Below are 16,478 nucleotides of genomic sequence, written 5' to 3'. Positions count from 1 at the left end.
TACCTGACCTTACTGTAATTAAGCAAGTTAGCAGTAAGCATGAAAGGAATTATTATTTTCTTATTTCTGTCTTTTAGACAGTGAGATGCAGAAACTGCAGGATATTCTGACATCAGCAGATGTTCAAGGTACCAACAAGCATCCTTCAACATCCACATCATGGTGCTTGCGCCAATCTGTAGCCCAAGATGAGTGGCGGAAAGCAAGGTCTTATCACATCAACTGCTTGCTGTCCTGCAATGTGGCTCCAGAAAATAACTGCAGCCACTGCACATCTCCTGCCGTCATTCGCTGCAGAGACTGCATGCCACAAGAGTGGCTGTGTATGGATTGTGACATACTCATACACAAAAAACTCACTCTCCATAACAGGGAGTCCTGTATTGAGGGAGTTTACAAGCCCATTGAGCCAACAGTGTGCTGTGTAAAAAAAGATGGCAAATATACACTGGTCAATCAAGGTAGTGTTTTGAACCTTTTTGGTAAAGTGATTAAAGTTTTTTTTATCTTTAGTCTTTTTTTTATCTTAATTGTACATATTTTTAATGCTTTCTCACTAATTATTTCTCTTCTCCTTTCAGTATGTTTATTGCCTACAGTGAGACCTGTCCAATTATGCACTTGTGACCCTTCAAACGTCACAGAATCAGCTGGCAGAGCAATCATTTTGGTTTGCATAAATGGTATGAACTATGGTTTTATATAAAAAAAAATTATTGTCCCTTTGTGTGTTAGAATGTTCTACTTTTTGATTTTAGGTCGGTATGATTTGCACTTGCCTAACTTGCTGTGCAGATTATGTCTGGCTCATTGGACACCTGACATGAGCGACCTAATAAGAAGTGGGTATTGGCCAGCATCTGTGAATGCTGACACGCTGTTTTCCGTAGATGTCTTCAGCTCATTTGAAGAAATGAAAACTGTTGCACCAGGTTTATCGAGACAAGGTTTTTTGCGGATGTTGGAGAGGAGGACCTGTCTCTTTGGAAGGGTAAGATCAGTGTGGATCAAAGTTGCCTTAAGTAGAGATGGGAGAACATTAGTGTAGCTATTTAATTTTACTCTTTACTAATCGCATGTACAGACTGGGAAAATACATGGAGACGTATTCCAAAGAAGCTTCATGGATTACACATTCTGCCAGTACCAGTGTGAAGAAATGGCCAGTGTAGAGCACTTCCCCTGCCCGGCATGTACACCCAACATGCTTGCTCTTTGTGCAGATGGCAACAGAAAAGTGTACCGATTTCGGCAGTCAAAGGGGTTAGTTGTTTTAAACTTGTAATTGTTTTACTTAATGTAAAGTTAACAGAACATATAATGTCTGACACTGAACATATTTTTTTTCTTATTCTATTAAGGTCAGAGGAACCCTATTTTGATGGCACCTTCATTGCCAAGGACACTGATGTACACCATTTTGTTGATGAGATCAGGAGTAAAATGAAAAGTGTTAGTGTTGCAAAATTTGAAATGTATGATTGTTGCTTTATTAAATATATATTGTATCCCTAGTTGGTGTAAGCTTATATAATACACACTAGTATCTTAGTTTGTTACAAGCACTTTGAGCATGGTGCACTCTTTCAAGCAATCTTGTGTTGAGGTTTGAAATTAGATATGATATGTGTGGTGGCATCCAAAGTGGCTAGTTTAGTAGCTCATTCATTATGTAATAGCAGATCTCTGTAAGAGATAGTGACTATGCATGTAGTTTGTCACCCTGCCTTTCAACTAGTTTGTGTTGCTAGAGTAGAGAAAGTGTAGATGCATTTTCTGAAGCTCCTCTTTAGTAGTAGTTTGAAAGTAAACCTTTATTGTCACCGATCGTTACAAAGATGCCAGTTGGTGTGATGTAACCTGACTCATCCTGATGGATGAAGTAACTAGTTCTAGCAACTTTTAGTTTTAACCAGAATTATTTTGTCATGCAGACTGCCGGCAAAGGGATCTGTGGAGCCAGTCAGTGGTCTGCTGCACGTGAAACGTCCAGAAGAGCAAGCAAACTGGATGAAGAGGGCCTTGAGGTGGTTGTTTGCAGACACGGAGTGCTACTCAAGGCTCTTAACATGTACAGGGGGGAAATATTTGCTTATCCGCTGTACCTGCAGAAGGAGCTCCAAGCAGCCACAAACGGACAGTTCTATTGCACGGATATTGCTTGCAAGTATTGGCCTTACCTGGAAAAGTTGGCAGTCTCCATGTTGGAACTCAGACCTTTACTGCAGATGAGACCATTCCTCTCTGTCATGCATGCCAAGGCTCATTCAACCAAGTGTGAGGTACTGCATATTTTTTATCATACCATTTGAAATTTTATTTTTATGACTTATATAATACACTGTATATTATTATAATATAAGTGCCACCCTAATTTGTTAGATAATCTGGAGTGGCAAAAATCAGGAAGGAGCTGGCACAACTGCAGGGGAGGAGGTCGAAATGGTAAACAGCTACCTGTCTCGGTGTGCCCTGACAACCAAGTACATGACAAAATCTGGTAATTGTTGCTTATTTATATTATTTTAGGAAACCTGTCTTTTATTCTTTCTTCTTTTTATTGTTTTTATTCTTTCTGTCTAATACTTTGTCCTCTAAGATTGCAAATATTATATATGATTTATTGCAAATATAAAGCTGGAAATATTCTAATATGATAGTAACACATTAATAGAACTGCATTACATCTCTCTTAAATTAAAACTCAATGGTCAATGTGTGGATGAAGTAAAATGCCATGAGCATTAATGGGACTTTCCTCCATCACATCATTTTTTTGTTTAAAGCCAGGAATGACATGCTAACTGTCCATGCTATTGGATGGAACCGACGGAAGCAGGAAGGCCTTCATCTTGCACTATCCAGCAGATACATCAAGGTATTATGTTGTGTCTGAGTTATGTATACAACGCTTTTCATGATTTTTCTCACTTTTTAAGATTGCAAAGGCAGACATCTTTTTCTTTTTTTTACACCAGACTTTCAAAAAGGCTGAGGCTGAGTCTCAGAGACTGGAAAATTTGAGCAGTGAGCTGGGGTGTCCTGAGAATATCTTGCATCAGTGGGTAGATGATGTCAGAAAATGGGCTACTGACGGTACAGTATTTTATAGACATTCTTCTATGTAGTTTACTAATATTGCAGTGTGATAATTAATTGTGTAACTGAGAATCTTTGCCATGCATAAGGATTAAGTAAGGACGTGTCGTCCTGTTTTTTTTTTGTTATAAACTTGTGGTCTTGTAAGCTCCTTTGAGACTGTAAACAGTGATTTGGGGCTCTCGACAAACTTAACTTGAACTTCAAACTGTTTAAATGTACAGCCTAAAATACATTATAATCATTTACTTGTATTATTGTTGTTGCTTTAAGATTCTGTAGGTACCAGATGTGAGGATGACCAACATGAACTTCAGAAATCTATAGAACAAATGTTTCTTGGTGTTCATCAAAAAAAAGCCAGCCTTTATAATCAGACTGGTATGTTGATAACTCATCTAATATTTATGTCATTTTTATTTATGTCAGCTGTCTTATCTGTATTGTTTTGGTCTTTAACGTGTTTTCAGGTCCTTAATTTTAAAATGTCTTCCTTTAAATTTTACAGATATTAGGCCTATTACGCCTTTTAAGTCATTCTATTTTTTTTACATTTTAATTTAATTTAATTTATTAATTCTTTAGTCAGTTATAAATATTAGTATTTCATTGAACTTTCTGATATCTGCATACACATGCTTGTGCATCATGTTTTCTGTGTTTTGCCATTTTTATAGACAGCAACAAAATTCGACACTTGCGTCGAAGAAAATTGTGGGAAGAGAAGAGAAAACTCTTGCAAACAATCAAGCTCTACAATGAGCAGGTGGCAGATGAGGAGCGCATCGTTGAGGAGAAGGTGGAGAGCGGGCTCTCTGTGGGGGGAGGAGACAGTCTAATATGGCCATGGGAAGTGCACAGCAGTGGTATGTAGAAATTTCTAACTAAGGCTATTTTGCACCCTGCACCAGGTTATGGGATGTACATACACTAATGTTTTGCCTGCTGTTTAGAATGTACAGGTCAAATTTGTATTGAAGGGATGTTATTTGTGTGACTTCAGAATCCAGCAACATTCTCACCAAGAAGAAGATTTTTGATGTGTACATGTCAAAAGTGCGGCTTCAAGAGGAAAAGATCATTGTGATGAGGGAGATGAGACAGCACTGCACCTATCTCAGAAAACTGGCTGGAAACATTAGGAGAAGGATATCAGAAATGTCTTCTGGCAGAAACTGTGGTAAGAAGCGAACTGTTATGAGATTCTTGCTATAATGCTTTTGGGGATCCTATAAAACCCCTCTCACTTTGAGATCCTCTAGTGTTACATTATGGCTTCCTTGTGGCTGGATCTAAATGGTCTGTACTTCTTTAGTAAACTCAGTTAATGAATAGCTCAACAACACTAACTCAATGAAAGTATTATCATGCCTCGCTTTTAATTTTTTCTTCTAGGCAGTTTAAGTGAAGAGGGTCATCACGGGCTACTGTGTCTTCTTCAGAAAAGGCTTGCAGATGTGGAGGAGAAGTTCCAAGTCGTATGCTCAAGTTACAGCCTGGCTTTAGGAACAAATGCTGCTTCTCTGCTGGAGGATGTGCCCGAAGAGATACCGGAGGACCATGAAGTTGATTATGAGAGTTCAGATGACAGTGATTTTGAAGCAGTGTAAATTAGTGCTTAACTGGTGGGATGCGTTTAGACTGCGTATCAATTATGACTGGACTGCAGGAGTGTTGCAAGGAAAACATAAAACGTTTTGAAGTGCAATGGATGTCTGATACAGTGCTTTTATTTTGGACTATTGTTTCCTGCAGTGTGTAGGTAGCATTAGCTTCATAGATGGATAGGAAACCACTGTTAATTTATTTTTTATGTGATTCTCCAAAACTCAATTTACAAACAGCAGGTCGGTTTTTAAGTTCCACCTCCGATGTTTTCACGGACTATTTCTGCAGTCAACTGTGGTGCTAGAGCTTGCAAATGACAGCAGCCTCTTGCAGTGGTGACTTCCCCAAGCTTTACCCGTCTCATCTTGTCAACATAATGACCTTTACTGTACAAAAATGTTACACTTACATTGATGTAATAGTTTGCATGTTTTATACTCTATACACCTGTATAATGTTATTCACAGTGATTGTGGATACTTTTGGAATAAACCATTTACTGTAAATTACTGATTTTTCATTTTTCTCTTTGTATGCCAGTTGTATACAGGGTACATAACTAAAAGTAATCACACAAAATAACATTTTCACATGTTAATTGTCAAGTAGGTATAGAGTTATGTGTTGTATTAATTAATTAGTTAATTATACCCATAAATAAGACAAGTTTTTCATTATCCTGCTGCATAACTTTGCTCTGGATACAATAATTAACACTAGACAACTGGTGTTGTAAATATCAGCTTACAATCATAAGCAATTTGCTTTCATTTATGTCTAGCATTTTATACATACCGGTACATATATTTATGTATTAATGTCCTTGTGGTCTTTGTATAACATATAACTTTGTTCTTTACATTGAAAAGTGCTATGCAAATAAATTTATTTGTATAATTATTTTCTGTATAAAAAATATATTTAACCTAAAGAAAACGAATAGAATAGGTTAATTGGAGACTCATAAAATTGCCCTAGGTGTGAATGGGAGTGTGATGGTTGTGTGATGGACTGGCTATCAGTCCAGAGTGACCCTGCCGCTCTCCAAAATGTCAACGAAAACATCCCTAGCATCTAGTGCCTCGATTTCAACATGAAAACACAATTTTTAATAAAGGATAACATACTTTATAACATATAATGTTTTAATATGTTAAATTATTTGTTGGTAATGTCAGTTATTCATATTTCTTTCCCTAACACGTTTTTTTTAAACGCACCCTTCTTCCGTTTCTTTTTTAATAAAGGATGACACATTTTAAAAGTATTTGTTGGTAATGTCAGGTATTCATATTTCTTTCCCTAACACGTTTTTTTTTTTTTTTTTTTTTTTTTTTACGCACCCTTCTTCCGTTTCAGGCTCACGCGGTTACCTTAGCAACTAGCATGAATCTCCCAAACAAGCAATTTTGGCTGATAATGATAACCATAAGACGATGTTTTTGGTCTGAATTCATACAACACGTATATGCCTTTGCAGTAGCATGTCTGTTAGGAAGTTACTTTATACTATAGTTTTTTTTGAAACCCTACTTACTTACAACCCTATTTTGCCAACCGGAAGAACTACATATTTAACGGGCTGTCTATCACGTTGTACTCTGCTGCAACAGGGAATTGTAGTTTTGTTTTTGTAAATTACTAAAACGTGTAAATGGATGTCTGGAGTATAAAACTGAGAGTTCACTAATGGGTATGGGGGGCTGTGAAACATGATAGTTTGGTCAGAATTTGATATTATAAATAATAACTAGGTGAGATTCAATTTTTACCATTTTTGGTGATGCCCCCTATTGGTGATCTCACCAAACGGTATCCCTCGTGATGGAAGAGTTCAAGAGCTTTACATAACAGTTGGTTTCATCATTGTAGCCCATTCAGTTACTGAATTATAAGACTCACCACATGCATTAATATCAAAGTTCAGAGGTCAATATCTCAAAGCAGGAGCCAGGTACTGCCTTCAGATTGCAATGCTGTTACTCGGCTGATCAAGACCTTTCCAGTGATGTGTTTGGTTTAATCATATGACAAAATTTAAATTTTCACTCTGCCAACTCAGCCCTTGTGTCATGCATGCATTTCAAAGAAACATGAAGTGGTGTAATGTATAAATGTTAATTAAAATTTATTTGTTGGACACAGTGGCCAATATTCGTTAATGAAATGTTTATTTTGACTTATTTGAATCACAGATGTCACCGTGGGCCTCTTGGAACGTTTCTTTTTCACAAACCCTAACCCAGGGGTAGGCAAGTTCGGTCCTAGAGAGCCACTGTCCTGCAGAATTTAGTTCCAACCCTAATCAAATACACCTGAACAAGTTAATCAATGTCTTCAGGATTACTAAGGCTATAGCCAAGTGAGGTTTTTTCAGTGTTGGAGCCAAACTCTGCAAGACAGCGGCTCTCTAGGACTGAACTTGCCTACCCCTGCCCTAACCTAATAAAAAAAACTTTCAGAGTGATCTCAAATTAGTGGTGTTCATGAATATGAATTAAAATACAGAGGTGAGTTACATTAAAAAAGAAATCACAGTATCATAATAGATATCCAGCGTCCATCCTCCCATACCATACTTTATCATAATTAAGTGTTTTTATGCAGTGGTCATATGGCTAAGTGGCTATATAGACAATCGTCATCTAATTTACCTTAAATAACTATGTCATTATATTACACTTCCCATATCACCAAGAGCAAAACAGTAATTATATTTACTAATTACTTTTGTGTAACTTTGTAAAACTCACACCAGCCTATACCACAAGCAGAGCAAGACACCAAATCATGAGGTCTGATTCAGGGTCAGTTTCACATGCACACACAAAAACACAAAAAACATATTAAAACCTGGTCCTTGACCAAAAGACAGCAGGCAGACGGGTTGGGACAACAGTTCAGCAGACTAGGTTGACACCTCCTGAAAAGTCCTGTGCTCAAGTAACTTAAGTAAAGATAATTTTATTATAATAGTAGCTGTAATGTGATTGCTAAGAATAAATGTAATCATGTACATTACCTTGTTAATGAAAGACATCTGTTTGCAATAGTTTTAGTAAAAGTAATCTATACACTGTTGGTAATAATAACAGTGCCATCTGAAGAGGAAGGGGGATCCAGGGACAGTTGTATGACAGGTTGCCATTCAGAACCATGGTGCTGTATGCAAAGGCATTTCCATTGTTTGACATAGATGAAATGTGTAGGCAAAATATGTGATCAATTAATTAGTGTGGATGATTGATATGTTTCAATAGCCCAACACTGACAGGACATCATGTATTATTCATAGGAGAAACAGTATGTTTTCTACATAGAGAAAAGTTAAGGATCAAAAGCTACAAATTTGGTTTTATTTTTTAAAACTATTCTCTGAATAAATTCCCAGATACATTTTTATGTTGTCTTGGAGGCTCATATAATAAAGTGTATTATTCAATAAATAGTGTGTCTGAAAATAAATGAAATGTTTTATTGAAGAAAGTACAGTAAACAACAATGACAAATCATAACTAAACTTGCTCAAAAGTAACAATAATTGGAGTGCAAAACACGAAAGTATTAATATCCAATATAAAGTGCAAAATGAAATACAACTGAAAGTGGCAATGAAAAGGTCCAGTCGCAAGAAGCGTTTATTTTCACAACAGTAAGAAGAAAGAAAGGCAAACTATTACACACAAAAAAGTGCTCCAGCACCTTCTTGGGCACCTGATGGAAGCACTAACAAGTGTCCATATCCGCCACCCACTCCAATGGCCACTTCTTTCCACTGTAACACAAAAAGGAAATAATATGCAATTAGATGTTTTGGTTCCGCAGATGAACTGTAGACACAAAGACACACATTAAGACTCCTGTAGCTGTTTTCCAATAGCTGTGTTTTAGTGGGGTTCATTACATCACTGTAGGCTAATGTTAGTCAACTACAATGCAAGGAAAGCCTTAATTGTTATTTTTAAGTCAAGAAAATCTTATAATATGTTATGTTTCTGACATGAATCACTGTTTGGTGTGCACAATACTCCAAAGTGTTTTACATTTTTGGTAGGTTTATCTTGCTTTCCATTAGGCCAACTACTAGTCTCTGTTTTTGAGACAATTCTATTTTAAAGCATTAATTGATTTTGTCTTTGTAACTCAAAAATGAGGAGTCCACATTTTACTGTGAGACAACATATGTGACAAATGAAGATCACAAGCTGACACTAAATATATTGATCCAGTTATTAAGGCAGTAATGCTGTAACAGACTATTTTTGTATCTCTGTATTGTAGATTTATGTTAATGATGTCCTAAAATGAAAAATGTCACATTACTTTTGAGAAACTTAATTAAAAATGAGCTCCAATGTAACTACATGGGGCATATATATAGACTTTTTAACATAATGTAGTTTGGGCATAACATCTTAATCATTATTGGCTATAACGGTACTTTTGGTGTTCATGTAAAGTGTTAATGGCAAATAAGATTAAGGGAATTAAGAGAAAAACTAAATAAAGTGTCTTAGTAAGGTGTTGAGCCACCAAGAGCCTCCATAACAACTTTTTGGACTGAAGCTGTTATGGTTTTGGACACCACCGTCATCAAAATGAAAAAATGAAAGCATATATTTTAGACGAATCGAGCTCCCCAGATTTCAGAGACTTAAAGAATCTATGCCCAAGAGCATGAAACTCTTCTGGGGCACGTAGTAGTAGCCCAACACCTTCTTAAGACACTTTGTGTTGGTTATAATAATATATTTATGAACTACATAAATAAATCTTACCTTGATCTTACCTAACATATGTCAATAGTTTGTACATGTTAAAACTAATTGGCTATGTGTTACTCATGAGAAGTCCTACATACCAGAGTTTGCATGGCTCCCACTCCACTTGCTTCCATTTTTGGCCCTAAAAATAGTGAGACTTTTTCAGTTTCAAATATTTGCTATGTTTAGCAGTTATACAAATCACCAAGACCATTACACCAATAAAAGAACATTATGTAACTTGTGTAGTGTTTTAGTGGTATTTAACCTTAATAACTTTGTATTTGGCAACCCTCTTCACAGGGTAATAATCCTGGCTCCCTGTCACTGTATGTGGGCATTCTGAAAGGAAAAAAATATTACATTCACAGAGCTTAACACTACAATAAACAAGCCATTATAGAATGATAAGTGGTTATTAAGCTAGCATGGGTTGTACTTAGCTACAGTTTTCATATTGTAGTTATTATGGTACAGAAGTTGTATTGAACACTGATAATTTACTGTAATAAACACAAGCTTTAGGGTTGGGCAGTTGTGATATTGGCAAACAAAGACAAGTTAAATCCATGAATTCAAATGAATCTGTTCTACTGCTTGGGAGTTGTTAATCTCTTTCTCATAGCAGAGACTAACATGCTTTTGACTGTGAATGTGTTACTTTCTGACTATGCTATTATGTTGCCAAATAATTGCCAGAAGACTGTAGCTAAGTAATGCAACTCATACTAATAAATTTTGTGGCATTCAGTCCACATTACTATACAGAAAGCTGGAGGGGCAGTACATCAACATACCTTTCCTTTTATTTGGCCGCACTGTAGTGGGAACTCCTTCCACAACTTCCACTGTCAAACAGGGTAATAACAACATATTTAAATGATTATGGTGATTTTTGCAAGGATGTGTATGTAACAAAGAGCTGTAGAATATGATGTGTAGGCCAGCACTACTATATTTAATTTAAAAGGGTATTGTAACACAAATTTTGCCTTTAACAAATATTGCACCTCCTGTGATTTGAAAATTGCAGTAGGCCATGTTGCGATTTCGATAAGATTTTGATTAGTTGTTCAGCCCTACTGTTAAATAAACAAATGAACATATGCATTTGGACATCGTCTACATCTAATAGACCACAGCCACTTACAAATGCAAATACAGCCTTCATGAAGACTCACAACAATTCATATAAATCCCAATGTATGGATTTACACACAGTACATCAACACACCTTTCCTTTTATTTAGCCGCACTGTAGTGGGAGCAGGACAGCCTCCTTCCACACCTTCGTCTGTTAAATACAGGGAAACATTTAAAATATGTTAAAATATATATATTATTTTGTGCAAATTTGCATCCACGTCAACCACATGAGGAATACAATTAGGCACAGTTTATAATGAAGATGAAGACTGGGCTTTATTTGTCAAAATGTTTTTCCAAGGCGAGACAGAGACCTTTAAAAAAATGCTCTTTAGACACAGACCAATTTCGAATAATACAACCAGGTATCCTACACATTTAAAATTTCCAGACTTTTCTGTAGGTTTTTCAGACCATATTAGAGATCTGAGTACAAATGTCTAGATGTTTATTATGCACATGAATGGTTTTAAAATCTTGCAAAATCAATTTCCATCAAAGTGTCTATGGGAAGTAGGGTTGCACTATATTGACAAAATGTGATATTGGAATATTGATTGTGAATATTGTGATACCGATATTAATTTAGATATTCTTAAACATATGAAAAAACACAAAAGTTGATTGGCCCCGTTTCTGATATTTTTTCGCCTCCGATCTCCATTTTTTTCGTTGTCTCCCAGAACCACACTCATCTTCTTTTTTTGTTATTTCTTTTCTTTTGCTCATCTAACTCTCTTCTCTCTCTCCCTCTTTACTCACACTGTCGAAGTATGCACACACATGTGGTGTTCTACAGGGTATGTTCGTGCATTTGACAGGGCAACTGGCCAATGAAACATGATCATTACATAGTGGTTTCAAGCGGGCTCTAAATTGAACACAACTACAGTCGACAAATGCAACTCTCCACAAAATTAACGGAATATTGCATACCTTCTGCAACATTTTTATATGATATTGCACAACGTGATATTGCAATAAAGATAGTGAGTCAATATATTGTGCACCATGAATGGGAAGACACCGAAACACCCAGAAACAATGTCCTAAATATGTGCAAACACAGGCATGGTTGAAGTAATGATGTAATGATAACAGTAGCAGTTCATGGAATTGATGAGAGGTTCTAATCCAATAATCGTTTTAAAATATATATATACAGTGGTGGCCAAAATTATTAGAACGGTTCGATTTTTTTTATGTTTTAAAAGAAGAATTACAGTCTCCAAGGCTTCATTTATTTGATCTAAAATACAGCAAAAACAGTAATATTGTGAATTATTTTTACAATTTAAAATAACTTTTCTATATGATTATATTTTAAAATGTAATTTTCAGCATCATTACTCCAGTCTTCAGTGTCACATGATCCTTCAGAAATCATTCTAATATGATGATTTGATGCTCAAGAAACATTTATATATATGCATTTGGCAGACGATTTTATCCAAAGCGACTTACAGTGCACTTACAGGGACAATCCCCCTGGAGTAAAGTGCCTTAATCACAGACACACTGTGTAATTTATTATTATTATCAATGTTGAAAACAGTTGTGTAATTTTATTTTTTTCAGGATTATGATAATAATAATAAATGTTTCCGGGACTCTGAATTTGTTTACAGTTTCACATTACACAAAGTAAGGGTATGGTTTTGTGGGGCTTACAACTTATTTTCAATACTCTTCATATACTGTAGCTCTTTTTATGCTTACCTTTTTCAAGAGAAACTGGGGATGCTGCTGAAGGTCCTTCTTCTGGGGAGTGGGGTCTTTCCCCCAGGTTCTGGGATTGCTGCTGTGGTTGTACTGAGGGTGATAAAAGGGACACTGACTGTCCAATTGGGGACTTTGGTGGTTCAATAAGGGCTGCTGGGGGTCCCGTTGGAGCTGTTGGGTGATTAAGCAGGGCCACTCCCTCCTGGTGATCAGGTGTGACCATTGGTGGTCCTGTTGGGGGTTCAACTGGGTCTGAAGGTTCATTTAGTTGTTCTGCAGCGCCTTGTGGGGTCCAGCCTACATTGTAGAAGTACAGAATTATCTAGAAAACATTGATCGACCTTTTTCACAATTTTATGTCACTTTATAGAACAAACATCTAATCGATTAATCAAGAAAAAAAAAGACAGTAAAAATAATCGTTAGTTCCAGCCATAGTAGCAAAAAGAGATGTGTATAGACCTAACAAGTGCTGTTCTAACTACTTCTACCAAGCAGTATTGATTTAATAGGTGAATGTTCTCAAGACATGTGGATGTTTGAGATAGTCTGGTGGTTGACCAATGGTTGACCAATTGTGCCATTTTTTCTACTGGAATTTTATAATAAAAATTATAGCATGGCTAATTACCTTGTCTTTCAATTCAATAGAATAGAATAGAATGAAGCATTTATATAGCGCTTTCACGTGTACTACTGTACACCCAAAGTGCTTTACAATGATGTCGGAGTCTCTCCTCAACCACCACCAGTGTTCAGCATCCACTTGGATGATGCGACGGCAGCCACAGTACAACGGCGCCAGTACGCTCACCACACACAAGCTATAGGTGGAGAGAGAGTGATAGAGCCAATTCAATGGATGGGGATTATTAGGAGGCCATGATTGGTAAGGGCCAATGGGTGGAGTGTGGTCAGGACACTGGGGTTACACCCCTACTCTTTAGGTGCCATGGGATTTTTAATGACCACAGAACCTCGGTTTAACGTCTCATCCGAAGGACGGTGCTCATTGACAGTATAGTGTCCCCGTCACTACACTGGGGTGTTAGGACACACACAGACCACAGGGTGAGCGCCCCCTGCTGGCCTCACTAACACCTCTACCAGCAGCAACCTGTATTTCCCAGGAGTCTCCCATCCAGGTACTGACCAGGCTCAGCTCTGCTTAGCTAAAGTGGGCAACCAGTCTTGGGCTACAGGGTGATATGGCTGCTGGCATCATAGTTCGTTCATCAATGTCTTAGTTCGTTATAAACAAACAAATAATAAAATATAGGCTATTGTGAAGTTACTCTGCTAGGACCAGTGTCACCACCTAAAAAGTCTACAGCCCTGATCTGCAACATCTATAATGTGCATGGATCACTAAGTTTAGGACCAAGCGCTATTTTAGTGAAAAAAAGGCAGCATATCTGCACGCGTTTGTAAAATAAATTGTATCTCTATAAACGCCAAAGTGTGTGCTTCTGCGTCTATACTGGATCATCTGGTGTGTGCATTCTATTTTATTTAAGATTAAAATTAAAACCAAGCTTAAACGTGAGCAGCTAAATAGCTAGCTGCTTAACTTTTAACCTCTCCCAATTAGTTTAGTTTTAGTTGTAAGCGAAAACCATCAATGATAATCTGAATGATCTATTAGTCAAGAAAAGGCAACCACAGCCTTACCTGTGACAGCATCAAAATTAATAACAGAATATTCTTACCTTGAATAACAATATCATACAGGCCCTTAATTCTTTCGAGACATGTATGTGCTGTCTCCTTCAACTGGCAGCGGGGTGCCAAAACCTCAGACACCCAATCATTCGGCTTTTTTCCAGGCTTGGACAAAAGTAAAACCCCCCTTAATCCCAGGGCCTGCAATTTTTCGAGCTGAAAATACAAGGACACACATATAAAATAACATATGTTATTTTAAAATATATATAGCAACATTTGGAAAATAACCTGCATAAAAACAATAAAACCAATTGCATACCAACAACACAGCTTCGTCCTCGATATGAGAGGTGGTTCGATTTTTTTTCTGCATATGCACCCAGCTCTCCCTCTTCTGATCAAATTTTTTTAGTTTTTTTTTTAGCCTCAGCTTATGTGGCTGTTCTTCCTTGCATATGTTGCAAGTTTTGCAGGCCACATTAAGATTTGTATGGCAGACCATACAATTTCGCCTTGTTGACCCTTGGCCTGGCATTTCTATCATAGATAGAGTAAGCGGGAGAGAGTGACAGAGACACAAAAAGATTTTGAGAAGTACTTCTTTCACACAAACAAAACGGGACAAATGTAAAAAAAAAAGAAAAAGCAATACTTACTTGAAGACAACAGGCTTCTGAAAGAGAGGAAGAAAGAGAGAGAGAGAGAGAGAGAGAGAGAGAGAGAGAGATAGAGAGAGAGAGAGAGAGAGAGAGAGAGAGAGAGAGAGAGAGAGAGAGAGAGAGAGAGAGAGAGAGAGAGAGAGAGAGAGAGAGAGAGAGAGAGAGAGAGAGAATAGGTATAGGAGTGGCTCTTAAAAGAGCCGTTGGTTTTTCTTATAAAGATATGAAGATATACAGGGAAGGATGGTGGGTAAAAACAGGAGCTGTTGGACAAAGGAAAACAAAAACATAGTTCATTCTCTTGCAGCAAGGCTTCCTGGATTTGTCATATTATACACATAACTGTAACAAAATAAAGAAGGTAACTGTGATGCTGCTGTTATTGCACAATGCATATTTAGCATGTAAACTGCACGAATGAACAGTTGATCTGAATTCATAGAAATTAATTACATTTATTGTTTAGCCAAAATAATAATTTATTGTCACTGCAAGCTTGTGACAATGTTATTAATGACAACTTGTTGCAGGACTGCATAAAATAGGAGAGAGAAATAGTGGAGATTGCACACCACAGAACAGAAAGTACACTGGATACTGCAAAATTTGGTATTGATCCGATACCAAGTAAATACAGGGTCAATAATGCCAATACCGTTACTTTTTACTTTTAAAAGCATCCACTTGGATGTAAATGTATTTTCCTTTCCTAAATGTATTCTCCTTTCCTTTAAGTGTCGTGATATATGAGGTGAATGCATCATTAATATGCTAAATCTGAATACATTTCCATGACCACTAAAAGATTTTGTAAGTAATTTGTGCTCTCGATGCACCTGTAATTAGTCGTGTGTATGGTTACCGTAGTAAAACCAGTGTTCATTTTTTAAAGGGCTGCCACTGTTGTACCCCAATAGGTAAAACGATCAATAAAAAATAAATGTAATTGCACAAACTAGAATAATTAGAGTAAATGTTACATGTGCGCTATTGTTCAAAAGTTTTGGGGTCGGTAAGATGGTTAATGTTGAAAGAATTCTAAAATGCTTACCAAAGCTGCATTTATTTGATCAAAAATTCAGTACATCTTTGTAAAAACGAATACAAAAATAATATTTTTTGAAATATTATTGTAATTTGAATATGTTAAAATGTAATTTACTCATGTGATCAAAGCTGAAATTTCAGCATCATAATTATTAGAACAGCATTTAAATGAAATATAGGCCTTTATATTTTTTTGTAACAATGTAAAGGCATTTACTGTTACTTTTAATCAATTTAATGCATAATTTCTGAATAAAATAAATTCGTTGCTAAATAAAAAAAATTAACGTTACTGGTTTAAAAAAACACCTTAGGATCATGTTTTTATGTGAGGATCGATCCTTTTAGAATAGATAAGTTACAACGTCAGAATCGATATTTTTCTGTGATTAATTAATTAGCCAATTAATATCAATTTCCATTAACGTTATTGACCACAGTAACGTTAACAGCACCATTGATTAAAAGCTCCACACACACACAAATATAACGTTAGGCTACAGCAACGTTAGGATTTCTTAAACTACAGCACCATAATAAAAATATGCCTTTGACCGACCTGAACGACGCGGGAATTTTGGAGAATGCACTATATCGCTTTCTCTTTGGTCCGTGGAGAGTTGTTGGCATTGAGGAAATGATCGCCCCCTACTGGTACTCAACCTTCATTCATGCGTGTCATGTTCACGCCTAGAGGAGGCAAAGCGTGACCCTGACACGCATCCGCTAGTGGTCCAGCGTGTGTATTACACGCTTTAGCGTGATACCG

The 16,478-nt window shown here is 36.7% G+C and overlaps 2 protein-coding genes across 3 annotated transcripts; one reads left to right on the top strand and one right to left on the bottom strand.

Annotated features, from left to right (window-relative positions):
- Nucleotides 1–1,189: 1,189 nt before the first annotated feature.
- On the top strand, nt 1,190–5,144 carry LOC306989805 (uncharacterized protein). Its single transcript, XM_079595817.1, has 10 exons — nt 1,190–1,263; nt 1,362–1,452; nt 1,935–2,282; nt 2,383–2,500; nt 2,787–2,878; nt 2,979–3,096; nt 3,373–3,480; nt 3,777–3,965; nt 4,103–4,279; nt 4,495–5,144. Exons 1-10 carry the CDS (start codon nt 1,205–1,207, stop codon nt 4,707–4,709), a joined length of 1,515 nt encoding a protein of 504 aa, XP_079451943.1. The 5' UTR covers nt 1,190–1,204; the 3' UTR covers nt 4,710–5,144.
- A 3,181-nt stretch (nt 5,145–8,325) lies between these two features.
- LOC306989691 (uncharacterized protein) lies at nt 8,326–15,364 on the bottom strand. Of its 2 annotated transcripts, XM_079595610.1 has the most exons (9): nt 14,660–15,364; nt 14,323–14,540; nt 14,048–14,216; nt 12,336–12,635; nt 10,705–10,764; nt 10,268–10,318; nt 9,739–9,812; nt 9,569–9,612; nt 8,326–8,482 (listed from the first exon to the last, which is right to left on the bottom strand). In XM_079595610.1, the coding sequence occupies exons 2-9, from the start codon at nt 14,536–14,538 to the stop codon at nt 8,434–8,436; spliced, it is 963 nt and encodes a 320-aa protein (XP_079451736.1). In that variant the 5' UTR covers nt 14,539–14,540; nt 14,660–15,364; the 3' UTR covers nt 8,326–8,433. The 2 variants fall into 2 exon arrangements, with proteins under 2 accessions (XP_079451736.1, XP_079451735.1); XM_079595609.1 differs by lacking the exon at nt 14,660–15,364 and having other exon boundaries at nt 14,323–14,639.
- Between the last annotated feature and the right edge of the window lie 1,114 nt (nt 15,365–16,478).

The sequence above is a fragment of the Phoxinus phoxinus genome (genome assembly GCF_949152265.1).
Source record: "Phoxinus phoxinus genome assembly, chromosome: 21".
Classification (NCBI taxonomy): domain Eukaryota; kingdom Metazoa; phylum Chordata; class Actinopteri; order Cypriniformes; family Leuciscidae; genus Phoxinus; species Phoxinus phoxinus.
This window is presented reverse-complemented; position numbering and strand designations above follow the sequence as displayed.